The 25,903-nt window shown below is 36.8% G+C and overlaps 5 protein-coding genes across 5 annotated transcripts; 3 read left to right on the plus strand and 2 right to left on the minus strand.

Moving 5' to 3' along the window:
• Positions 1-1,132: 1,132 nt before the first annotated feature.
• On the plus strand, positions 1,133-2,430 carry LOC130743462 (protein FAR1-RELATED SEQUENCE 5-like). The gene is made up of 2 exons (XM_057595715.1): positions 1,133-1,198; positions 1,327-2,430. The coding sequence occupies exon 2, from the start codon at positions 1,576-1,578 to the stop codon at positions 2,428-2,430; it is 855 nt and encodes a 284-aa protein (XP_057451698.1). The 5' UTR covers positions 1,133-1,198; positions 1,327-1,575.
• A 334-nt stretch (positions 2,431-2,764) lies between these two features.
• Positions 2,765-4,243, plus strand: LOC130743463 (uncharacterized). Its single transcript, XM_057595716.1, has 3 exons — positions 2,765-3,751; positions 3,861-3,956; positions 4,181-4,243. Exons 1-3 carry the CDS (start codon positions 2,765-2,767, stop codon positions 4,241-4,243), a joined length of 1,146 nt encoding a protein of 381 aa, XP_057451699.1.
• Positions 4,244-4,552: 309 nt separating this feature from the next.
• Positions 4,553-5,594, plus strand: LOC130742568 (uncharacterized). The gene is made up of 4 exons (XM_057594658.1): positions 4,553-5,109; positions 5,193-5,294; positions 5,377-5,442; positions 5,535-5,594. Exons 1-4 carry the CDS (start codon positions 4,750-4,752, stop codon positions 5,592-5,594), a joined length of 588 nt encoding a protein of 195 aa, XP_057450641.1. The 5' UTR covers positions 4,553-4,749.
• Positions 5,595-6,386: 792 nt separating this feature from the next.
• Positions 6,387-7,459, minus strand: LOC130743464 (protein MAIN-LIKE 1-like). The gene is made up of 3 exons (XM_057595717.1): positions 7,096-7,459; positions 6,477-7,014; positions 6,387-6,402 (listed from the first exon to the last, which is right to left on the minus strand). Exons 1-3 carry the CDS (start codon positions 7,457-7,459, stop codon positions 6,387-6,389), a joined length of 918 nt encoding a protein of 305 aa, XP_057451700.1.
• Positions 7,460-18,714: 11,255 nt separating this feature from the next.
• LOC130748398 (vacuolar-sorting receptor 1-like) lies at positions 18,715-24,698 on the minus strand. Its single transcript, XM_057601623.1, has 12 exons — positions 24,272-24,698; positions 23,309-24,007; positions 22,572-22,660; positions 22,384-22,453; positions 22,218-22,301; positions 21,758-21,834; positions 21,604-21,685; positions 21,410-21,492; positions 21,216-21,282; positions 20,788-20,916; positions 20,337-20,443; positions 18,715-19,103 (listed from the first exon to the last, which is right to left on the minus strand). Exons 1-12 carry the CDS (start codon positions 24,570-24,572, stop codon positions 19,008-19,010), a joined length of 1,884 nt encoding a protein of 627 aa, XP_057457606.1. The 5' UTR covers positions 24,573-24,698; the 3' UTR covers positions 18,715-19,007.
• Between the last annotated feature and the right edge of the window lie 1,205 nt (positions 24,699-25,903).

Consider the following 25,903-nt stretch of genomic DNA (forward strand, 5'->3'; position numbering starts at 1 on the left):
TGAGTGACCAAGTTTTCACCAATGGAGGGAAAAACTTCCAACTCTTGTAAAGCTCAATTCATATCCCATGAGAAAGAGATCACGCATCCGATTATACAACCGATTCAGTTTGTAACAGGTAGATCCTACTAGATTCCACTGGAAAAAGATTTTGCATTAGATTCATATTAGAATGGGGGTGCAAAAGCGTAAGATTGTGGGATTTTAAGATTTTGCTATAGATATTTTGCTAACAATGCACCATCCTTTTATACAATCTGTTGAGTAGGGAAGAGGAATTAAGGAGAGGAGGATTTGACACCCCACCCATTAGAAATGACAGAGCCCTGGATTTGGCACCCCAGGGCTTAGAAATGCCACCCCAGATTTTTTAAAAAATGCCAGAACTACCCTTTCGGACACAGGGTATCCGTAAGACTTCGGAATCCAAAGTTCCGAATAATACCTTGTTGAATCTGACACTTAAATGACAGACATAATTTGGAACGTTACTATCCGAAGTACTTCGGATTCTTTGAGTCCGAAAACCTGTCGCACACTGCCACCTTTTGAGCACCATTACTCCTCCACCACCAACTCCATCACCATTACTCATCCACCACCAACCCCATCACCACCCCCCCATTACAATCAGATTCAAAAAACTCCACCACCACCACTCTTCCTCTTCTTCCTCCACGTTTGTTTTCCTCCCCCTCACCACCATCTCCTTCCAAGTTCCACTTGCTCCACCCTCAACCACCATCTCCTTCCAAGTTCCACCTTGCTACCAAGTTCCTTCTGGTAAGTTTCATTTCTCTCCCCCTTCATATCCTGCTTTACTTATCATTGTAGTTACATTTCATTGTTGTTTGTGGGAAGTTCGTTTTGCACCACCATTGTTTGCTTGTATTCTGATGCTGTCGAGCTTGATACGGATTGTCTGTATCCGAACGAGTTCGGATTGTCTATATCCGAATATCTTCGGATTGTCTATATCCGAATCTGTTCGGAATCACAATTTCCGTAATAGTTAACCAGTTGCAGTTTGTTACATGCAGGCTGAATGACTGAACCGTACCTATATGAAGAAGATTTACTGGTTGATGCCGCATGCGATGCCGCATACGGTTCTGGGAATGTTGAGCCTAGCAATATCATTCCGTGGGTGCCCCCTCGTATAAGCGTGGACGCCACACATTTATTTACAACTGACCAGGTATTCATTGAATAATTATTGTTGGAACATACTACTATGTATTTGGAAAATGATGTGATGATCATTGAATAATTAGTGATGGTTGGTAGGATGTTTTATTTCTAAAGCAATAATATATCATTGAACAGATATTTGATACTCGTGATGAGCTTGAACAATGGGCTAAGAATGTTGGAAAGGCGAATGGTTATGTGCTGGTGATCGCAAGGTCTGACTATGCTATAAGTGGAGGAAAGGTATTTGTTACTATTAAGTGTGCGAAGCATGGTATTTACAGGCCATACAAGGACCCGAATACATTCAAGTACAAAAAGACCGCATCACAAAAGACTGATTGTAAGTTTAATCTCAAAGGACGACCTACGAAGGGTGATAGAATGTGGTGGCTGAAAGTGATGGATGGTAAACACAACCATGAACCAGCTAAATCACTAGTTGGCCACCCCTACGTTGGTCGACTAACAGAGGAAGAGAAGGGGCTTGTGGGCACCATGACTAGTACTTGGACTCCACCGAGACAAATACTAGCGGCATTGAAGGAAAACAATCCAAGTAACTTGACTACAATCACTCAAGTTTACAGTTGCAACAAAAGGTTTAAAAAAGAGGAGAGGGGACCATTGACAGAAATGCAACATTTGATGAAGAAGTTGGTAGAAGCCAAGTATGTTCACTTTGAAAGGCAACAAGCTGATTCAAGTGAGATTAGGGATCTCTTCTGGGCTCATCCTGATGCGGTCAGACTCTTCAACACATTCTCTCATGTGGTCATCATGGATTGCACGTACAAGACAAACAGATATCAGATCCCCTTGCTTGAAATGGTTGGTCTCACTTCTACGGGGTTGACTTTCTCCATAGCATTTTGCTACATAGTTAGGGAGCACACAATTGACTATGTTTGGGCCTTGGAGTGCATGAAGTCTCTTATTGCCGATGATGCCAGATTACCTCAAGTGATTGTGACTGACAGAGATTTGGCTTTACTGAGTGCTGTTAAGCAATGTCTTCCCAATTGTACCAATTTATTATGCCGGTTCCACATAAACAAGAATGTGGAGGCAAAGTGCAAAGTGTTGATTGGCACGGATGATTTTGCCCTTTCAGTGATGGAGAATTGGAAATGCCTGATATATGCTGAAACAGTGGAACAATTTGATGAGGAATGGAAGGAAATGTGTGTCATGTGTAAGGACTTCCCAGATTTCATATCCTACATTTCTACTACATGATTAAAGCACAAGGAGAAATTTGTGAGTGCGTGGACCAATTCTGTGTTGCATTTTGGAACAACAACGAGTAACAGGTACAATGCACACTTTATTGGTTGTGATATTTTTTTCATTTCATAGTCTTGCTTTATTACCAGAAATTGATAGAGTATGATCTTTTGTATGCAGGGCTGAAAGTGCACACTCAACCTTGAAGAGGATGCTGAAAGACGGCAGAGGTGACTTGTGCGCCTCGTGGGATGCAGTGGATAGGTTGACTACTGTATGACACAATGAAATCAAGGCATCATTTGAGCGCAGTATCAACCTTGTAGAACATCGTTTCAAGTCGCCCATGTATACAAATATTAGGGGATTTGTGTCCAGAAAGGCCATGCAACTCATGGAAGATGAACAGAACAGAGTGATGCGTGATGGTTGTGGATGCGCTTTCCAAGTTACCCATGGGCTTCCTTGTGCGTGTGCACTTCATAGTTATGATAGAATTCCGTATGAGGCAATCCATACTTTCTGGAAGATACTTGGTTGGGACCATGTACCCATTGGGAGTCAAGCCTCAAACCAAGGAGACCTCAAGTCAGAGATTGATGGCTTGACCGCTTATTTCAACACTTTGGATGTTGCGGGCCAAAGTATGCTAAGGAGGAAGGTAAAGGAGCTCTATTGTCCTTCTAGTAGTTCACTGTGTCCTCCTCAAGTGAAGATAAAGCCCAAGCGCTCGTCCAAGGCTATGGAGAGTAAACCACCTAGTCAACAAAAACCATCCTTACAGCGTGATCCTTGTTATTGGGAACATGTTAACAATAGCCTCAAGCCAACACCTAACAAAGTCTCTTGTCCTCGAAACAAGAAGTCTAAGAAGAGCAAGCAGTCCTCCACCAGCATATACTTGGATGATTTGCCATCTTTCTTCCATCAATATATAGAAAAAGTCATAGATGTTATTGCAGATGGTAATTGTGGTTATAGATCAGTTGCTGCATTGTTCAGACCCGACATAGGTCAAGACGGTTGGCCTTTGATTAGGGAAGAGTTGCTTGTAGAACTCTCAGAGAATACCGCTTACTATAGCAACATATTTGGTTATGAGAGGGTTCAGTCTCTACAAAATCGTCTCATTCTTCCGATTGGTACAATTGCAACTGAAGACAAGTGGATGTCTCTACCGGAGATGGGGTACCTCATTGCTACGAGGTTTCAAGTTGTCTTCATCTCCATTTCACTAAAAGGTTGTTACACTTATCTACCATTGAGAGGAGGCGCCCCACCGAAAGTACATCCCGTTATAGCAGTTGGTCACGTCACCAACCACTTTGTTCAGGTATAACTTTTGTTAAGTACCTTACACTCGTTTGTCACGTTAAATTAGTATACTTTGTACTCATTCACTTTGTTCTTATCTAACTTTATTGCTATACTCTCAAATGTAGCTCAAGCTTAAGCCGGGACATCCTATGCCAACAATAGCTCCCCAATGGCCGTTTTTGGCCAAAGAACCCACCGACCAAGGGATCTTCCCGTATGCGGTGCGTTTGGCTACATTTACGGCAGAATTGAATGCTTGGATTGATCCTACGGGTGGTCCTCAAGAGAATGTCTTTATAGGCCTTGGAGAAGATTGAGACTAGGATTGATGTTTGTTAATTTGTAGCAATGCCATATGTACCACTGATTAGAAGTTCAAAGTATTATGATGTAGTATTAAACTGTTTCTCATGTGCATTTTATCTGTTTCTGCCCTGCAATGTAGCTGGTTATGAGAATTTGTGATTCTGCCTGCATTGTTTCTGGTACTGTCATTTTAACTGGTTAAGCATATTTCGGAACTTGGGTTTCCGAAGTACTTCGGAAGGATAATGTCCGTATTATTAGAGTCAGGTAAAATACCACCCCATTTGTTTTCACCATTCGGAAGGCTCTAGTCCGAAAACTATAGTTCGGAACTACGGAGTCCGAAATGTTTCGGACGACTCCTTTCCATTTCCGTGTCATATACTTAAATTTGGCACCCCCAAGTTTAAACAATCTTCGACATTAAGGTTTCCGAGACAGTTCGGATTTATAGGATCCGAACAACTTCGGAATCTGGGGATCCGAACGTTAAATTTTTTTCTCATTTTAATTTTAAGTCTCTCCATCACTATCCACAACCAACCACAACCAACCTCATTACTCTCATCCAACCACAGCCAACCTAATTACTATCAACCACCAACAACAACCAACCCCATTACTCCTTCATCTATAAATTTGCTTGATTTAAGCTTTCTTGTATTCATCCTCTCCTTTCATTCTTTCAACGAAACCTTCAAAATCAAAATGGAACAAGATTTGCCCACCTTCATCCGCCCTTGCAAACTCCGAGGCAACTCTTCTGCAAGTTCTCGTCCTCTCATTTCCGGCCCTGCTGGTGTTGTCCAGGCCGCCATGATTCAACGCAGCTCCACCACCGACGGACACCTCATTCAAACCCAACAATTTGTTAGGCGCGTCGTCGAAGACGGTCACGACACTGATCCCGATTTTCACTCCAATGCCTGGCTTTCAGCCCTGCAATTAGGCGGATCTGCAACTCCTCTGGGTTCCATCACTCACCATCTAGAAAGGGTCGATCTCATCGTCGCAGTTATCAAATCATGTACGCCAAACGGATTCGGCGATGTGTCAGTTACCCTGAAGGTATTTCCATTTTCCGCGTTCTTTTTCATCAATGTCATGGTATTTAAATGTCCTCTGTCAATGTCATATGAGTTTGAGTTTAGGATCCTACGGGCACTGTCGGTGCTAGTGTCCATCACAAGGTTTTCATTGAAAGCGAATTCGCGAAGGACATAAATGTTGGATCTGTTATGCTTATCCAGAAGGTTTATTATTTCTAACCGACTTGACTATTGTTTCTACTTCTTTAGACAAATTGAACATTATTTCTTCCTTTTTTGCTTTTAGGTAGCTGTGTTTTCTCCTAGAAAATCTAATTGTTACCTGAACATAACATTGCCCAACATAGTTAAGGTATGGAAATCTTTTTTACACATATATAATTAAAATAAAAGTGACTGTGGATTTTTACACATCTCAATTTTCGTTTATGTGAATTTTCACAGGTATTCTCCAGTGACTGTGGACCTCCATCAGAAACATTCACCGACATTACAGAAGATTGATTAATGTTATTTGGCTAATTTTGAATTATCTGCAACTTTAAAAAATCCTTGACCTGGATTATGTAGGCTATGTTGCGTCCCTTGAATTATGTACGTTATTTTGCTTCAATTGGATTATGTGCGTTATTTCACTTCCCATTGGATTTTGTTTGTTATTTTACCTGATTTAAAAAGAGATAAAAATGTAATCAAATCAAGTAAAGCGTGATAATGTGAAATCCAAACTAATAATGCGATAAAAGTACAGACCGATAATAAAGCGTGTATAAACTAATAGTGCGATAAAAGTACACATAATAATAATGTCACTGCCCCCTGCCCCTACGACCCACCCTACCCCTACGACCTCTGCCTCCGCCTCTGCCACCTCCTCTATCTCCACCTCCACCTCCGCCTCCTCCTCTGCCTCGACCTCTGCCTCCTCGTACACCAAAGAAAGTGACGCCCTGGGTCCTGCTCAAGTCTCTGATGACAGTGAGGCACTTCTCTAATAAAGTGCGGGAGCGTGTATCTCTAGGGGGACCGTCGTCGACCTCAAGTCCCTGCTCTAGCAAATCAACGGCCCGACGCAAAGAAGCCTGAAAATAAATCAATATACATGTTAGTAAACCGCATACACAAAACCACAAATGCATAAAGAAAATTAAGTTCACACTTACCACAGCACTGAGATCGGCCCTACTCTCATCCGGGATGATGAACCGGTGAGATACACCGGTGTACCAGTCCAGGTAATCATCTACTGCCGCTCCATCCACTATACTAGGGAACCCCTCTGGAATCAAGTGTGGCTCATAATCCTGGTATGCTGCATCAACGACCTCCGCAGCAGAACTCATGCCCATCACAACAGATGGGTGTCGCGGGATAGGCTGCACGTACCCAAACTGCCGCATCACACGCTCAGGAAGATGAGGTCGCACGGCCGCCCGGATGGGAGTCCGGATGTAGCCTGAGTATAAAGCTCGGACGTCCAGCTCTCTGTGACTCCTGTGCTCCTCATACGGTGTCCATATGACGTCCTCTGCCATCATCTCATCGAAGAGAACTCGCCTCTCCATCAGTCCAGCATGCCCAGCCCGGGACTCCATCCACCTGCACGCTCTGGGCTGGTCCTCCGTGTACTCGGGGACCTCAATCCGCTGAATAATGGTGGGTGGGAAGTGCTCAAACACCCAAGCTACCAGGAGGGAAGAACAACCGCTCATCTGCTTGGTCTTCCTCCGTGAGGCATGACCAAGTGCATCATACAGTGTAGCTAGTGCAATGGCGCCCCACGCATACTCTGACACCCGATCAAGGTGCTGCAGCATGCCGATCCAATGGACAGAAGTGTAGTGTCCTCCACTCTTGTTCGCAAACAAGGTCGAGCCGAGGAGGTGAAGTAGCCACATCCGTGCTGCATGGTCATGCCGATGCTCTAAAGTACAACAAAGAAACCATTAATCATTTAATTCACATATAATAGTTGCAAATAAATTAAGTATACAGTACAACTAACCAGCAAGAGCCTTAGTGTAAAGAGTCTGCAAGAACCCGAACCGCAAGCCAATGGTCTTCACCGCCTTAAACTCCATGATGTAGTCCGTGGCTACCCCTCCTAAGAGCAGAACACAGGTCTCCGCTGCCTGTTCTCTGCTGGCCTGTCCGGGAGTATAAAACCTATCACCCATCGGCAAATGAAGTATAGATGACACGTCATCCAGGGTGATGGTCATCTCCCCGAATGGCATGCAGAAGCTGCTGGTATCCTCATGCCATCTCTCGACGAGGGCAGATAGAAGGGGTGTGTCTATCTCCGGATAGGTGCAACTGAAGAGCGGATAGAGTCCGGTCCCCTCCACACGCTGACGAACAGCGCTCATATCGTCTCCCTCGCCCTCACATGTCAGCTTTGCCAGCTTCATCCCAGCGCTGGCAAACTTCAACACACCTCTATCGGGGTAACGCGGGTCGGTGCCTATAATATGATGCCACAGACACGGCGCAACGTGATGTGGGTAACGGACCAACAGTGACAGATCATCAGGCCCCCTGGAAACGGTGCCTCTGTCTGGACTGGCACCTCATCCCGTCGTGCTCCAGCATCACCCTCAAGCTCCACACCAACCTCAGGCTCCACATCAACCGGAAGCTCCACATCAGCCTCATGCTCCACATCAACCTCATGCTCACTCTCTGCCGAACTCTGAGGAGTCATCTGACGAGAAGGCGGAGAAGGCTCGGGAGTCGTCTGACGAGAAGGCTCAGGAATCATCTCACAAGGGTCTCGACGCTCCTCATTTGATGTCCCATCAACATCCTGGTCCTCACCAAATCTGCCTCTGACTCTACGAAAAGAAGCATGCAGCCGTCTGTGGCGATCCTCAACATCATCAGGGGCTGTGTGGCGATCCTCAACATCCTCCGTGGCATCATGGGAGCTCCCAGCAACATGTGATTTCCTGCGCCCTTGGCTCTTCCTCTTAGCCATTTATGAAAAAATAATACTCATCAGATAATTGTAAAAGTACCAATTGATGAGCTTTATAACTGAATATTCATGCAATCAGCAAGAGATATGTACCAAGACAGATTATCAAGTATGTTGAGGATGTTTAGATCAACTTTTCTTTAAACATGATCAATAGTAAAAGAAACAATCAGAAGTGGAACAATGCAAGCATACTATATAAATCTGGTTGGAGAAAAGGCTTTTAGGGAGCATAATGAAATCAGATAGTGGGGTGAATCATTTCCAATGGTTAACTTCTTCATACAGTGTATGGTAGGATAGACATCCTCATGATTTGTGAGAGAACCTTTGCCTTCTTATTCAGCTAATTTCTCATGGATATTTTTCACATCTTATCTGTATATTCCTTCACTACACTAAATAAGATAAATTCAGGCAAACAGCATAATTATTAGCCCCCTCACAATGCAAAGATATCTTCATAAATTTATTAGCATCTAGCTTTATGCTTCACCGAAATCAGCAATTAGCCCAGAGCAAGCCAAACACAACTATTTTTTCCTCAACTTGCTTTCTATGAAAACTGTATGTGAAGTACATTGTACCACAAACAAAGGATGCATAATTTACACAGCTTCACTAACTTTTACAACACAGCAGGGGACACTAGGCTGCTTAAGAAACTAATGTAATTAGTGGACACACAGAAGGAAATATAATCAATTTGTGAGAATGCCAATTTATATAACAATAAGGGAAAAGAAGTAGCTTATTTGTACAGCTATGGGAGAATGGACTTATTGGAGCTTAACTAGATAACTTGTGGGTTTCCATTGTTATCAATAGCATGGCATATCTATCTTAGAATCTAACTTCTTTCATTTGTTTTAACACTATAGAAAGGAGGGGGAAAATATTTTGAACAACTAGTGTATAATACAGTAATATACTGGACCTGGAACGCGTGTTGAGACCTAAATATCTACCTATACCAACAGACATCCTCCCACAATATTTCTTACTGGTTTCTTAGTCTATTGGCTATCAATTTCTTGATTAAATATCTTTTGAACACCCTCTCTATTTTTCACTCAGTCTTCACTCCTTGCATATCCCAACAGTTTACCATAGCATAACTCTTTTCTTACTATGCCACTCCATTATCATTTGAAATATCTAAGTTTCATGATCTCATTCTTTTGTATTAAATTTTACAGAGACAATTTCAAACAAAGGTAAAAACTGGAATGAAAAACTGGAGTTTCAGCCCTGTAATTAGGCTTTCAACAAACTTTCTTTCTAAAATATCTCATATTTCAAAAATATATATCCAACCTAACTTACAACTTGCTAACAACAATAAAGATATAGCAGAGGGGAATTTATAGCAACAAGTTACAAAAAAATCCAGCAATATAGCAACAATCATTAATATAGCAGCAACCTATGTAACCTGAAAAGAGTAATGGTTATTTATATAGCAGCAACCTATATAGCAGCAAAAGTTAGCAGCAACCTAGTAATGGTTATTTATATAGCAGCAACCTATATAGCAGCAACCTATAGCAACAACTTCCTATATTTATTGTTCCACAGCTACCATTTCATGCAAATCAAAAGTTATGCTAGAAAAGAGTAATGGTTCTGTCTCAATTATTCATGAGATTGAGAGTAAGTGTACCTGAAACAAGTTCTCCCTTTGTGCTCAATCAAATCTTTTTGCTCAAGTTCTTAAGTTCAGAGGGGAATTTCACAGTTTCAACTGCTTGACTATCAAAAAAAACTAATGGATCAATGTTAAGAAAATTAATGCAAACATGGTAGATAACAGGTGAGAAAATGCAGCTTCCAGAACTCAAAACTCCAAAACTCAGGGTAGATAACAAACAGTGAAAGGGATGTGAATTTCAATTCGTTCTGGGGTGTGAAAACATGGTGCTCGTACATGAATTTCAATCGTTTTTCATATCAAACATGAATTAGTATAGGATTCTCCACAATAAACCCTAATACCCTAATACCAAACCGCACCCAACGAATCGAATCCGTAACCCTAAAAACAAGATGATGATGAATGAAGGGAGAGCTCTGATGATGATGAAGATGAACGAAGATTACCTCTATTGCGGAATCCCAGTTCCAGTTGACGAAGAAGATGATGAAGGCAGAGCTCTGATAGAGGGCTTCGGAAATGGAAGTTCAAGAATGGTTTCGGAATGAAATGGGAAATGAGCTCGTGTTTTGATTTAATAATAACATCCTTCGGAACTTTATTATCCGGAGCATATCGGAATTGAGCAATCCGAAGTACATCGGAAATGGTTAGTCCGAACTAAAACACGGAGGGGCATAATAGTATTTCCCCACTTTTAAGTGGGGTGGCATTTCTAAGCCCTGGGGTGCCAAATCCAGGGCTCGAAATGACACCCCACTTAAAATATATTTCGGAAACTTAATTTCCGAAGTATTTTCTTACTCAAAAGTGAGATGTTATGTTGTATTTTGCACTACTAAGTATGTAAATTTCGGAATATTAAATTCCGAAATAATTCGGAATATAAAAATCCGAAAATTGGGGGTGTGAAATCTAAGTAGTGGAGTGGGAAATCCTCCTCTCGGAATTAAGTGATGTCTTATCATTATCAGCGTTTTGCTTAATCTGGGTTGGAATGTTACAATGAGCCATGGAATCATATTAAATCTAATCAGTGACTTATATACAATGAGCAACAGTTCTAGTTAATAATTTTCAGAGATACCCATAGAAAAAATGTTACAATGACCCATGGAAAAAATGTTATAATTTTCGGAGACAACTAGTTAATAACGCTGGCTATATCTAACATAATGGTAAGCGTGAGCCCCATGAATTTTCTGAAGTGTCGAGCTGCTGACATCTTTTCATTGTTGATCGCCTCAAGTTCAGCTTTTGCTTCTCTGCCTTTTCCCTCACTAGGTATAGTGTCTTTTGAGTCTTGGCTGAAGCCATCCGTTGTTTTCTCTCAAGCTCGTTCTGCAATCACCATAAAAAACCAACATGAATTCATCTACTTTGATTGTGTTGTTTCAAACTTGTAAAAATTGCTCTTTCAAAACTCATGCTTCAAACTCAGAATCATCCATGCCAAAATATATAGATTATGAAAAAAATCAGGTATGTCAGCTCATACTGCCAAACCTCATGTTAGCAGTTAACAATAGGATTTTCAGTTAACAAGATTAGATGATTCATTCTTCACTGCAGCTAAGAATTCTGTAATTTTTTATTACTGCCCCATGAGCTACCAATATTAGTAAAAATCAGGTAAACAACATCATACAGCCTATATTCCTCATGTTAAACTTGTGCTACCCCAGCCTATTTTGTAATTTTCTATCACTGAGCTACCAATACTACAGAAGTTTTCTGCTTTATTTCTCTATGCTCTTAACAAACTTACTTTTGAGAAATAACATTACAAATCTATTATGAAAAAGATGGAATAAGTTGCATTTATACCTGAACTTTATCCATTTTTTCCATGGCTTTTCTTGTTTGCTGCATTTCCCAATCATCTATAGCTTCTTCCTTTCTTCTCATCCTAGCACAGATAAGTAATCAAACTAAGCCTCTTAGTCCCTCAATCACACACAAACAAAACAAACACTTCAAGAGAGAGGTTTTAGAAGAGTTGTATATGCTTTCCTCTTACCTGTGCATAAGCTCAACATGCTTGGCCTTCCTGCGAGCCTCTCTCTCAGCTTCCTGTTCCTTCCTTCTGACTTCATCTAAGAACTCTTCATAAGGTCTAGGCCTCCTCACAAACCGCCTTCGATCATTGCTTCCGAATCTGAAAGCTTCATACTTGCTATTCATGCAGTTGAAGTCGGTTTCGCCATGGAAAACAGGACTCTCTTCTCTAATTGAGGGCAATTTCAGGTTGTAAAGCTCATTTTCAGGAACCTTATGGAACTTTTTGCACACTGCTGAGATTCTCAAGTCTTCTTCGTCAGGGTTGTCTTTTCTCCTCAAATCAACAGTTTCTGATGAAACAGAAATAACTAGAAATTTAGAATCAAGAACAGAAATCAATTATAAATAGAAATGAGTTACTATGATGTAGACATGGTAAACCTGTAAACTGGTCATAGTTGTGGGATCTACAGAACTTGTTGGCATGTTCCAACCATTCATCAATCTCAGAGAAGCAAATGGAGCATGCATTGTTGTTGTCAACGCCAAACTCCTTAATTAGATTTCACAACGAAATTGATTAAAAGTGTCAGTTCTTTTATGTTCAATCAAGAAATTACATGCATATAATCAAAATAATGTCAGAATGAAGAAAGAACTGAGACTCAAAAGAACAAGTGATTCACAACCAAATTGATTAAGTGTTAGTTCTTCTATGTTCGACGATCAAGAACACTACATCAACATATTGAACTAATTTCCATGGAATTACATGCATGCATATATGAAAAGTGTGAAAGAACAGAGACTCAATGACAAGGAACAATTGATTCTAGTGATGCATGGGATGGAAGTGGAGAATGCACGAAAATGTCAGAATGCAAGAAACTACATGCATATATGAATTTTTTTAGAATGATGAAAGAACAGAGACTCCATGAACCAAGTTCTTGAGAGAATGTATATGTACCTGGGTTCTTGGAGTGGAGAATTCGGTGGCGTTGTCTGAGGAGATGACAGTGTGTTGGTGAGGGTGGCGTCTGGTGTGGAGAGAGGGAGATCCTGGCAAAGCGGTGATGAGAGAACTCATGCTCCATGGTGTTGCTGTGTGCTCAACGTGAGAATCCATCATCTTCTTCTTCTTCTTCTTGTCAGAGTTTGTTAACCAAGAAGATGAAGAAGAAGAAGAAGAAGAAACAGAGTTGTTGGAGCAAGAAACTCTCTGGTTTTTCTTGGCTCTGTGATTCAATGGCATTAGCGAGTGAGTTTACACATTTCAAGCCATTTTGAAGAGTGTTATATTTCTATTTCTATTCTTCATTTTATAGATAGTTAATATATGAGGCAATGGAAAATCAAAAGACCTTACATGTATTTTTTTTGAACTAGACCTTACATGTTAAATCAATAAAAATAATAAAAAGATTAAATATCTTTCTTTTTTTTGGTACAAATAAAAAAAAAAACAACTAAACTAGCTAACTACATCCCGACAAAGTAAGAGCACCACAGCGGAAGGTGGGAACCTCCAAGCTTTCCAATCCTCGCTTGCATTAAGCGCAAGTTTAGCCAAAGCATCTGCCACTGCGTTCCGATCTCGATTAACAAGTAGGAATCTTTGACTTTTTATAGAAGAATCAAAGTAGGTTTCTATAAAAATAAATCTTTATAGCAATCAATCATTAGGAATTTTGTTTGTTTGCAATAAGTTCATTTGTCAATATGGTGTGTTGGTTTAAAAAGTTCAATTGCATTTAGGTGTTAGTGAACTAGCGACAGTTTAAACCGTCTCTAAAGCTTTTAAAATGACCGCTAAAATTTAGTGATGGTTCCAACTGCAACCGATCCAATCCCGATTTTTTTATGACTATGAGTGTTTGATCCCGAATTTTATGTTATTAATTATTTTAAAATCACTCAAAATTTGATTAATAATTAAAATTAATTTATGTTGATATTTATTTTTTATATTTGAGAATTGAATATGTTAGAATTAGTAATTAAGATAAAATATTATTAATAACGAATTAATATTGTTATTAATGTGAAGGTCAAGTCAATTGAAATTTTACTATTGTTATTAATATTATAATAATTATTGTTGTTATTTTTCTTTAAATTTTTTCCCCAAGTTGTAATTAATAATTAGAACTAAAATAATATAACATTTAATTCTAAATATGAGAACTTGAATTTTTTTTACAATTATTAGTAAGTAATTTAATGAATAATATAAAATACTATTAATAACTAAATAATCATGATCTTAATGTAAATCTTAAGTCAATTTTACTTTATTTATTACTATATTTATTATTTATAATTTTTTCTGATTAATAATTATAATTTAAATAATATAAATATTTATTATAAAATATAAGGAATTTTAAAGTTTAACAATTATTATGCATTTCATTTCACATTTCAAAAAAAAAGTTTAACAATTATTATGTAATATGATGAGTCAAATGAAAAGTTATTAATGACTAATTAATATTGTTATTAATGAATACGTCAAGTAACTTTACTAGCAAATTGTAATATAACGAGTCAAATAAAAATTTATTAATGATTAATTAATATTGTTATTAATGAATATGTCAAGTCAACTTTACTTACATATATAGCTTAAAGGTTAAGAAAACGAAACTGAGGGCACTATAAAGTCTGGAAGGTTGGGTATCCAAAGTGGAATGTGAAAATTAGGGTTTAGGTTTTCGTATATCAAAAAATTCAAATCCATCCAAATCCATGAAGTTCTTCACGGGAAGCCATGGCAAGATTTCTGTCAAGATTTCTGAAGGAAGAATGGGAACAAGCTTAGCAGTATTCATGGTTTTGGGAAGAAAACTTACCATGTTAGGGTTCAGGGTCTCTTTGATTCAATAAGTTTTCTTCTCACAAACCATGGAAGTTGTTAGCTTGTTACCGTTCTTTCTTTAGAACTCCTAATAGAAATCTTGCTATGGCTTCCCATGGAGACCCTCATGCAATTATGGTGTGTTTCAAAGTCATGGAAATCACCCATCTTTGAAGATAAAGACTTCGGGAAACTACACCTAAAGACATCGGAAACTACTCCGGTCAATTTCTTAATTTTTATCCTGATTTGCTATATTGTATTAATTTTTCCTTATTATTTTATGCTTTTTGAATTATATATTTGGTTTGGATTGTTGGTTATTTTATGTTAAAGTAGATTTTTTATTTTTACTTATTTTACGTTGATTTAACCAGTCTCGTATTTAAGGTGGATAAGGATTGCTCTTATTTTTAGATGATCTTTTAAAGTTTAGAGCAGCTTTTGTAGCTAGTTTTCTCTAGAGATTGAAGATGAGAGAGTCCTAGCACACGTCTTGGAGCTTGAAGACATTTTTTATCTTGAATTTATCATTGGATTATGGAAGCCATGCTTGGCTAAATATCTTATGTACTTGCGGTTTTTTATGAATTCTTTTGATCTTATATTTTGAATTACCTTTGTACTCATGAAGTTTTAGTTTTATCTATGAATTTCTCATATTTTATTATTGATCCTAATGCGTAAGGATTATTTTGCTAATTTGTAGAGATTGAGATATCGATAGGAAGTAGAGAACCGATGAGAAATTAAGTATAACGCTTACGTCTTAGAGATAATTGTAAGTTTCAATTGTGTTGGATAGTAACTAAAAACGTTAATTCTCTAATTGAACTCGCCTATCAACTAAGAGATTACTTTTAGCAGTTTGATCGGATGTTTTGCGTAGTTAAGAGATTGTTACGTACAAATTTTGGCAAATATCATACATAAGCTAGATAAGTCATGATTCAATTGGTCTTTTAGGAGCATAAGTTAGATTCATGAAACCGTACCCCAAGTACTATCCCTTTGAACCTTTTCTATTCATCACAGACGTTCTTTAGAATTACAACTTTGATTTTTCTTTCATTCACAACATCTCTTTTTCACCCAAACCTTTGTAATGAAGTCTTTTTAATAATTTATTAGGTGGAATTAATTTAGGCAACCTTAGTCCTTGAGTTCGATATCTTTTGTTACTACATAACGAATTAGTGCACTTGGTCATCAGCTATCATGTGGCTTTTGTGATCTTGACATCATGGGAAAGTTTCGGGTCCGACTTTAGAACTCGGCCACACGCTTGAGATCCAACAAGTCACCAACCATTTGAAACGATGCCAACAACATGAGCTTTGGGTCCAGATATAATGATTCACGTGACACTTACAAGGTGAGTTCATTGTCCAATCCAATCTTTGAGAATATAAGTTTAGTCTTTAATATGAATATGATGTTTCATCGGGTCAAGTCTATTCCGTCTTCAAAATACCTTGAAGAATATTTTGATCATAACAAATAGAGAAGAAATTAGTGTACAGATAAGTGAATCTAATTTGTGTAAAGAAATGAAAATTTAAAAATTAGATAATTTGTGTAATGAAATGAAAATTTTAAAATTAGACAATTTTCATTATTATTCAAGGCAGACACATAATCCTTTGGGTTAATTTTTATTATGTCCTCTTTGTAAGGTGGTGGTGCTTTCAAATTATTATTGCAACCAAGGAGAGCGGAAATCGGAGACAATGGTTCATTGCATGAGTATTGATAGTTCTTGGAGAAATATTTTGAGCGACCTTGTTTCCCATTTTGGCTAAAGCAAATTCATGGACATATTTCAAGTGGCTGTATTAATTGGTTAGCAGTTAACGAGCTGAAATGTGTCAAGAAGTTTGTGATTGTTTCATTTGACATGTGTAAGGATGCATATAGGTCTTTTATTCATACTAATGAAGGTACTAGTCAGCTGCTTAACCTCGGGGTTTTGGAGAATTGTTTGTGTCTTTTTCATATCAAAAGAGAACTCATTTTATTGTGTGGTTAATGGGAGAGTATGAAGTTTGACAGTCTTAGACTGAATGGTAAATGTACAATATAAGAGATGAAAATGTGAAATATGTTCAAATTCCTAACAACAACATTTGGTCGCATGCTATTGGTTATGTACCAAGTCTAGTTTTACCGTGTTAAGATTAAGCTCCCCCGATAATGACAATATGTTTTTTGAATTTTGATTAATTATGCAAGTGGTGATTAATATTGGTGGTTCATTAGCTACATTAATAATAGTTAGATTACAATTGATTAATTTTGTAAAATAAATGTAAAATTTAAAACTAAATATAGTTAGATATTCAACTCGTGCTTATCAAAGTATGATTCATTATAGATGTGGGGGGGTCCGAATAACAACTCCCTATTACTTATTACGAACCAATTCCTTGACGAAAGTTACGAATTCATTGACAACCATTTGATTTGTTTATCAATCTAAATATGAATGGCCATTAATTGCCATGCTTTTTTTCAAAGATGAGAATTACCTATTCTTAGAGCATCTACATCCATCATACTCACTAAAATATCTACACTTCATTTTTTATAATTTCCCATAATGCTACATTATCTACATCACTTTACTAACTTTTTACTTCAACGCAACAACTCTTAAAAGTTTTTATAGTGGATCCCACCATCAACATCACATTTGTATATATTTTAATTGTAGGTGCTTGTAATAAATACAAGCTCACTTTTCAGGTCTGGTGTAGAGTATATATTCTCACATACTCATCTTTGTCATGTTGGAATTGAATATGTACTTCAATGGTAATAGATACTCATATGAGTATGTATTTAACATTAGATACTACCATTGGAGATGTTCTTACAGTTCGTTTCATCATGTGTAACATCACTGTTTTCCGAAGAAAAAAAAAAGAGTTTGCTTATCCTCAACTTTTCACAATATTCAAGATTAACCACTAAAGTAAAGCAATTTAAAAGTTCGATGAAATTTAATTATCTTTTAAAACAATTTATATTCTCAAAGATATATCTATCTCCAAAAGGATTGGACATTGAATTTTTAACTCACCTTATAAGTGCCATGTGAATTATATAGCCGAACCCAAACCTCCTGCACTTGTCAATACTAAAGGTTGGTGATTTCTCGGATTCCAAAGTTGGACCCAGATTGTTACCATAGTGCCAAAATCAAAATCATAAAAGTTTCCCGGACCCAAGCAGACCAAGCCTTACATGACCGATCATGGATGATGGCTCCTTGAGCCACAAACTCACGAGACAAGGAGCTACGACGCATGTGTATGCGTCGTCTTCTTCTTTTAAGGTGAGGAGTACGTGCTTGTTTTTTGGAAATCTTTTAAGGATCAGTTTCACGAAACTTGAAAACATGTGTGAATTGCATGAGAGTTTTCACTGGAAGCCACGACAAGATTTCTATCAAGAGTTTCGCAGGGAGAACAATGGAAGCAAACTCGACATATTTTGGTACACTTTTTTATTGTTGTGAGAAGGAAATTGTTTGAATCAAAGAGGCTCACGAAACAACATTATAGAGAACTTACTGATCACAAATCATATGTTCTCAACGGATTTAGATATTTTAATGTACTAACTCTATTTCCTAAGTGCCCCTTTATTTTATGAAGCATTAATAAGAAAATTAATTATGATTCAAGTTTAAAAAAAATTAAATTCATTAAAGAATATTCTATATTATTAATATATATCATTATTAAAATATTCAATTGCAAAATACAACCATCATAACATTTATAATCAATAATAACTTAACAATGTAGGTCAACGGATAAGTAGACAAGCTAAATCTTTGTAAAAGTGATGACATAAGTTCGAGAAATTTGGACAAAATACCACAGCTTTTCAAACGGGTTTTAATACAAAAAACTAACATAGTTTTTATTAATATTAAACTATTTAGTGATGATATTAACTAATTTTTGCTTGAGTTCAAATACTCAAAATGTATTTCATAGTATAGTATTTAACAACAAATTGTAAAAATTATGAACTCTACCTCTTTCCATGCCAAATAAAAACTCCTAAGTTGAGTATCATTATGATGCAACTTAAAGGGGCCTAAAGAAGAGAAAAAGGGCATGACTTGTAACTCCCTATTGATACTTCCCCAATATGACATCAGAGCTTGTTGAAATTTACATCCAAAAAGAATCAAACCATCCACTTTGAGCAAATAAAGAAAGAACAAAATAAGCGAAAGAATTTGGAGGAAAAAAAAAACCTCAAGGGGTAAGGATGATACTAACTGAGCGTGCTGCTAGGAGCCTCAGGTTAAATGGCTTTTCTCTGTATCAATAACTAAAACAACTGCAGCTGATGTACTGAATTTCAAATTAATCTTTGCAGAGGATGTAGCAGCTTTTCCTGCATCTTCTAGACATCATTGTGAACTAGATTGGAGTTCTCAGGTTGATTATCCAAGGGCATGTATTGGGCCATAATTGCCCTTATTTCAGAATCCATATATCTCTGCACAAAAGTGGTTTCTCTTTTAATTTAAACAATTTTAGGATGTCAATGCCTAAATAAATAACACCTGTTAATAATCTCCAATTTTTACTGTTATATTGAATTTTTAAGTATTAAGTACTCCCTCCGTTCCTAAATATAAGACCTAGTTTCAAAATTTTGAAGTTCCTAAATATAAGACCTAGTTACAATAATCTAACAAAAGGTTTTGTACTCTTCCATTTTTACCCTCCACATTAATTACTTGTTTTCAATTCCAAAGTTACCACCTACCATTAATTACTACTATGACTTTTGGGATATCAATGGTGAGTGCATAAATTCTGAACTTTTCTTTTCTTCTTCACACAATATTCATCTTTTCTTCTCCCCTTTCATCTTTTCTTCTCCTGTTTTCTTCTCCATTGTTAAAAGAGCATGAAGTTCAAAAAGGACTTATGTTTAAATGGGAACTGGAAACGGTTTGGTTTAGTTTGGAGGAAATGTATAATTGTTTTAATTTAGTTTGGTGGGAACCAAATTTAGTTTAAGTTAGTTTGGTGGGAACAAAAAAAAATTCGTTGTTCAAATGACAGAGAGAAAAGGAAGCGTTTCTTTACCGGTTGAACAATTAAGTATAGTAAAATGATTTTTTTTTTTGAAATCAATAAGTATAATAAGTATATAAATGCAATGATTAGTAGTGAGAGAAAATAACAAAGGGTAAATAAGGAAGAATGGATGCATTTTTAAAAAATCAATACACTAATTAGTCACATTAAATACTTCCTTAATAAGCGCAATTTTTTGGAATAGGTCTTATATTTAGGAACGGAGGGAGTATTAACTAATGTTAGTTGGCAACTAAGGATAAATATTTTCACACTTCAATTTTTTTTCACTCCACACCTTTTCTTTTCTCATCTATTATTTTGATTGTATCTCCCTCTCATTGCCATCACATTCACATTAAAGGGATGTAGAAGGAATGCAAAGTGCATGAATTGACATAATTGAGTTCTGCAGTGTAATAAAATTATAAAAGCATTTAGAAAGTATGGATAACTAACCATACATAGCCATCTGTCATCATTTTAATTAAAGAAGTATGAAGCTTGTAGTTTTTTTCAGTTATTGGAAGGGGATTAATACTTGAACATTAATTCATTTTTCTCTACATCTGTCCTATGGATCTTTTTTTGGGTCAAAGCCACACTGTTCAAGGACAAAACATTGAGTCAACAAGAATCATACCTGGATTCTGTACTTGTAAAATGCATACCCTCCAGCGCCAGCCATAGCCAAGATAATAAAAACCATCCAAACAAAGCCCCCGCTAGACACTGAAGCCGCATATTTGCCTGCACTTGTAAGATATCACAAAAATGAAAAATAACTCAATAGCTCTTTTCAAAGTGTCAATAGCTATGCAAGGAGTATCATCATAGATAATTAGAAAGCCCATAACAAAATTTAGAAAACTTAATAAACTACATATAGGATACATATAATATTAAACCCAGGTAGCTATGTAAAGAGTATTATTGAGTGCAGTATGAGCATTATTGAGGCAAACTGCAAAGTGATGTTTTTATTGAAGAGTCATTCATTAAATTAAATGATCACACAAAATCTTCCTATTCAGTAAGGTAGACTCCAAAATGGCATACAAAAAGAGTTAGAAAAACTGGAAAAACAAACTCACCAATACAAATGTCATTTTCTCGATTGTAGAACAAACCATTACTGCATGTGCATTCATAACTCCCCCAGGTATTTTTGCAGCTGCACTCTGGGCACTGGCAGGCCAATTTCTCTCTGCACTCATCCACATCTGCAACATGATAAAGACATGAAGCCTATATCAAATTTGTAGAATAGCTACCAGAATGGTTAATTACTACCTCAGGATCAAATTCAACTATTCTTTAGAAGTTCTGTCTCTCAGCATGCTCGGATATATGGTGGAAAACACGGTGAAGCTAAAATCACGGTGGACAGCCACAAAAGCCAAGACAAGTTGCTTCTATCTATCACCGTGGTTTTCTACCATGTATCCAAACATGCGTTCTGGTGTATCTGTCATGCACACGATTCTATAATAGTTCAAACAGATTCAGGATGGTAGATTACCTTCACAGTTGTGGACTCCATCACCCCTGAATCCAGGTGGACACTTGCAACCGTTTGTGTGGTCATCCTGTATTATCAATTAAGAAACAAGGATACAGAGAATAATCAATATCTAACATTGAAAAAGGAAAGAAAAAGAAAAGGAGCATAAGTGCAAAAGCATGTAAAAGGATGCAAAGGACCCGACTACTTACAATACAAGCAGAGTAAGCCCTGCCACCTCTGGCTCCTTTCCAACAACCTCCATTGTTGATTGCACACCTCAAGGCTCCTGAAGCTGTTCACATGCAAATGTGACTTTATATTTTACATTTACAGTATACTAAATATTTTGAAATTTATATAATGGAGATGAAGCAATTCATCTAAAATTCAAGTTTAAGTTTACCTTCACAGTGGGTATATCCATCACCCACAAATTTCACATTTTGTACAATAGGGCATTCACATACTCTTCCTCGGAAAGTGTCCTATAATTAGGAAAATGATTAATACCAATAAAAGTTTCATGGAAATGTGACAGAATTGAGTAAATCAAATACCCTGCAAGCAGTAATATTTGCAGATTTGTCCTGCCAACAACCACCATTGTTTTCCAAACATTCGTTTGTTTCCATGTCTGCAAAGAGTAATCAAAGGTACATCATATCATTTCCTGAAGAAGGAAGGACAAAACACATACCATGCCAAGGGCTGCTTTCAAAAGGAATATAACTAAAGATGCAGAAAAGATTTAATTTCCATAGGATGTTTAGGAAGGAGGTTTAGGACAACAATAACAAAAGTCTTATCTTATTACTGAGGTCGACTATATAGATCACTCACACCATTGTGCTCGATCAAAAACTAAGTTTTGTGAGTTATTATTTACCCTAAGGTCGCCTTTAATAATATCTTCCAACATTCTTTTTAGCTTCCCTTTACCGCTCATTACAGGACTAAGAACCATGTTATCAGGGTATGTAGGGAGAAAAGAAAAATAAAAGGAATTGAAATTAGGACCTGGAGTTAAACAAATGGAAGGCTCAGTAGTCTCTTGGAAACTTGCACAGAGTGCCTTCAGGACTGCTGCTTTTGACAGCTTACCTAAAAACGGTTAAAGCAAAACTTTTACAGAAGAACATTGTTAATTATCAATCAAGATATCTAGAAATGCTTTGTCTCAAACCTCTATACTGTCTGTTGTTCATAACAAGAGTGGGTAATATAGTAACATCACCACGAGAGCCTTTTCCAATCTGTACCGAAGTAGAAGCAAAATGCAATAAAATCATAAAACAACATAATGGCCAAATTTAAGAAAAAGAATATGCCTAAAAGAATAGTATAAATAGTTTTTACTTATGGAAGACTAACCTGTGCATCCTGTTCAGCCTTAAGAACAGGATTGTCAACATCTGCTTGAGGATCCCCAATACAGTCTTTAATCTTCTTTAAATCAACAGCTGCCATGTAAACGAGGAAAAAATCAAAAGGCATATCTCAACATAGATAACAAATGAGAAGTTGATGAAAAAGAGTATAGCTATGAGTGTGATTTGAATTATTATGCTTGGTTTGAGAGCCATGGTAATGATATTTCTACCAAGGAAGATTTAAATTTGTTCTTGTTCCATGTATACATCAAAGCTTTATCATTTAAAAAGACAGTGAAACTCCTCAAGATTTGACAATAATTTCATTATTATAGTATGTTTGAATCAACTTATTTTTCCTCATAATTAATTCTGAAACCCTAAAGTTATTCACAGCCGCTTCTCCCTATAATTGATTCTAACTGTTGAATCAGCTGTAGAAATATTTTCAAACATGCCTTATGTTGTGCCTGGATTATAGGATGTTTGGATCAACATATTTTTTTAAACTCAAATTATGAAACCTAGAAGCTATTCATAGATTCTTCTCCCTAGATAAATTTTGGTTTTAGAATCAATTGGAGAAGCATTTTCAAACATGAACTAAAAGCATTAAATCATTTTTCTTGCTGCTTACATTTGTGAAGTTCTGTTAGGCACTATAAAATAAACACCAAAGAAAAAGGCAAGCCTCCTACAAAGTGTATGCAAATTAGAGACATGAAGTATCTGACCTACCAAGTGATTTAATAACTTGATCCGAGCATTCTTCAGTGTACTTATTGTCTCTCATCGGGCAACGAATTGAAAAATCAGTCACATAGTCCCACCATTGCCAAGGTTTTCCACTTTCATTTGCCACTTTAAAGAAGCAAGCTTGCCGTAAATTTTGAACAACAACATCTTTGCCCTCATACCCTCTACTGAAATCTTGTTCAGGATCCGGCGAGCAGTACCTCCCATTGTTTATGCACTGAGACTTGCACTGTTGGCTCAAGATAAATGCTTCTGGGCAATACCAAGTTATGTAGTGAGGGGTGAACTTAGTGAACCCCTTTTTCTCAAGCAGTTGAGCTGCACCCTTAAAACTCTTCACAAAGTTGATCTCATTCTCACACTTTGGTCCACACTCATCATTGCTACTTGTCCAAAACTCGTACTCTACTCTCTCATCAGGGTGTGGAAGAGCCTCTCGCCAATCGAGATTTACGTTAACCATTGCTCCATTAGAGAGAGCCGATTTGATGCTATCACCTAGTGCTTTGCTGATAAGAGCAGAAGGGATGTTAATCTTTTCAATGTAATCATCATCTTTTTCACCATTCCCTTCTTCAGGAGTGTCCATGGTGATCAAGGGCTCTATCCTATCATCTGCAACAAGAATAGCTGCTGCTCCACCGTTCTGAGCATTCCAAGCCTTTAAAGTGAAGAAGCAATCTACCAAATAGAAAGTTAACAGATTTGAGCCTTTTCATTGGGAAATTTCTAGCAAACTAATGACATAATCATTGTGTCTCTGTCTCCAATCACCACACAATAAGTGATGAAAAAAAGGTACTAGAATTTCACAAAATCTTGTGCAGCATGTTCCATTGAGAATGTTACCCCATAATGTCATGCCATAATGTGCATAAAAGAAAAGAAAGTGGCAATGCATAAAATATTCAAAAAACTGAGGAGTTTTAAATGACTAATTGATACCTCCTCGATCAACAAGAACAAAGGCAGGGAAGCCTCCAGGCTTGGAACTCAAGGCATCTGTACCATCAAATTTGCTGCATCCATTCTGATTCAACTTTGGGAATACCACAGTCCCAATCATGGTTCCACCATACTTTGGAACTCCAAAATTCCCAATGGCACATTCATATATGCCTCTCAATGATTTCGGAGAAGTGATTTTCAAATTGTTTTTCTCCACTACAAATCTGGCCACACAAGATCCACAAAGGAAAATCCATACACACCACAAAATACTTAGCTTTGTCCTCCTCATTTTCATGTGACACCACTCTTCTACTTGGAAATCGAAATCGAAAGATCTCAATCTCAACCTTGTTTTTATTGGTTCAGTTTGCAACAAAACTATAATTCAGACAGCATTGAATGAAGCACTGTCTGGAATAAATGAAGAGCTTAGCTTAGTGTAATGCTAATTACTGCTGAGGAACAAAACCCAGATTTGGAAAATGAAAATTAAGGCAAAAAACAATGGCTTTTGTGGTTAATGCGTTGGAGAAGAGAAAATCATCTAAAACCAAAACCAAAAGGCGGAAGAAATGGACAATGGGGTGGACGTGTTAGTTGCATTCAACGGTAATTGTGATTTTTTTTTTTGATTTATAATTCAATTATAAATTTAATACTAATTAACAAATCAAATCATGGTATAAAAATTTCATAAATCTAATACTCTATTCATTTCTAATTATATTTATTTATGTTTTCCACCTTTTAACCGCCACAAAATGGGTGTCTAAACACTACGTAATGGTATGTCCATCAATGTTGCTCTTAGTAAAACCACACTTATCAAGAAAGAAACATGTAATGAGATTAATCAATGTCTTGATTTTAATAAAGTGTATACAATCTTCTACATTTAGTCGTCATTTACCATCAATTAATGTATTATGTAGTGTTTAAAAGAATTAATTACGCGTGGTTGTTAAAATTTTGGAAATTATAAAATTTTAATAAATAGAAGGGTATATATGGAAAAGAGAAAAGGAACACTAAATTATGATAAATAGGAATGAAGAGAGTAATATCTTATTTAATTTTTTAAAAAGAATAATAAATATTTTTTTTAATTAACAAGTACAGCACCTTCGACAAGTATGGCATTTTTTTTTTTGATAAGCCAGACAAGTATGGCATTAACACAGAGATCATACAATGCAAACCATGTTGGCACTTTTGATGGAGGCAAATGACTTTCAAAAAGAAAATTAAGTCATTAGGTCCACAAATCTTGACTCTAATTTTGGTTTCTGTCTATATTTTTCACAACAAATTAACCATTTCTTCTCTACATAAACGAACTAACAAACGTCATTTGTTGGAGAATTTTTTTTCTTGTAAAGCAATTCTGTTGCATGAAACTACCAAACTAATGAAACAAACCACTTCAGGTTAGAAATTTTATCATAAATAGGAATGGGGAGATAGTAATCTCTTATTTACTTTTGAAGATAAGACTTCCAGAAAATTTGAATTCTTACTATAAATACTCAACCTGTAAATCTCACGCTCGTTGTTAATAGAAGATAAGATTTCCAGAAAATCATCTATGAAAAGCCCTAAAAGAGAAAAGAACAAAAATTGGAACAC

The sequence above is a fragment of the Lotus japonicus genome, chromosome 3 (assembly GCF_012489685.1).
Source record: "Lotus japonicus ecotype B-129 chromosome 3, LjGifu_v1.2".
Lineage (NCBI taxonomy): Eukaryota > Viridiplantae > Streptophyta > Magnoliopsida > Fabales > Fabaceae > Lotus > Lotus japonicus.

Coding starts and splice junctions, on each gene's coding strand:
- LOC130743462 (XM_057595715.1), top strand. CDS start 1,576: ATGTGGTGGCTGAAAGTGATGGATGGTAAACACAACCATGAACCAGCT.
- LOC130743463 (XM_057595716.1), top strand. CDS start 2,765: ATGTATACAAATATTAGGGGATTTGTGTCCAGAAAGGCCATGCAACTC. Junction 3,752..3,860: donor TCACCAACCACTTTGTTCAG/GTATAACTTTTG, acceptor TCTCAAATGTAG/CTCAAGCTTAAGCCGGGACA. Junction 3,957..4,180: donor AAGGGATCTTCCCGTATGCG/GTGCGTTTGGCT, acceptor CCTGCAATGTAG/CTGGTTATGAGAATTTGTGA.
- LOC130742568 (XM_057594658.1), top strand. CDS start 4,750: ATGGAACAAGATTTGCCCACCTTCATCCGCCCTTGCAAACTCCGAGGC. Junction 5,110..5,192: donor ATGTGTCAGTTACCCTGAAG/GTATTTCCATTT, acceptor GTTTGAGTTTAG/GATCCTACGGGCACTGTCGG. Junction 5,443..5,534: donor CATTGCCCAACATAGTTAAG/GTATGGAAATCT, acceptor GAATTTTCACAG/GTATTCTCCAGTGACTGTGG.
- LOC130743464 (XM_057595717.1), bottom strand. CDS start 7,459: ATGAGCGCTGTTCGTCAGCGTGTGGAGGGGACCGGACTCTATCCGCTC. Junction 7,015..7,095: donor TTACACTAAGGCTCTTGCTG/GTTAGTTGTACT, acceptor GTTGTACTTTAG/AGCATCGGCATGACCATGCA.
- LOC130748398 (XM_057601623.1), bottom strand. CDS start 24,572: ATGAAAATGAGGAGGACAAAGCTAAGTATTTTGTGGTGTGTATGGATT. Junction 21,835..22,217: donor TTCCATTTGTTTAACTCCAG/GTCCTAATTTCA, acceptor TACTCTTTGCAG/ACATGGAAACAAACGAATGT. Junction 19,104..20,336: donor TTTACAAGTACAGAATCCAG/GTATGATTCTTG, acceptor ACTTTTGTGCAG/AGATATATGGATTCTGAAAT.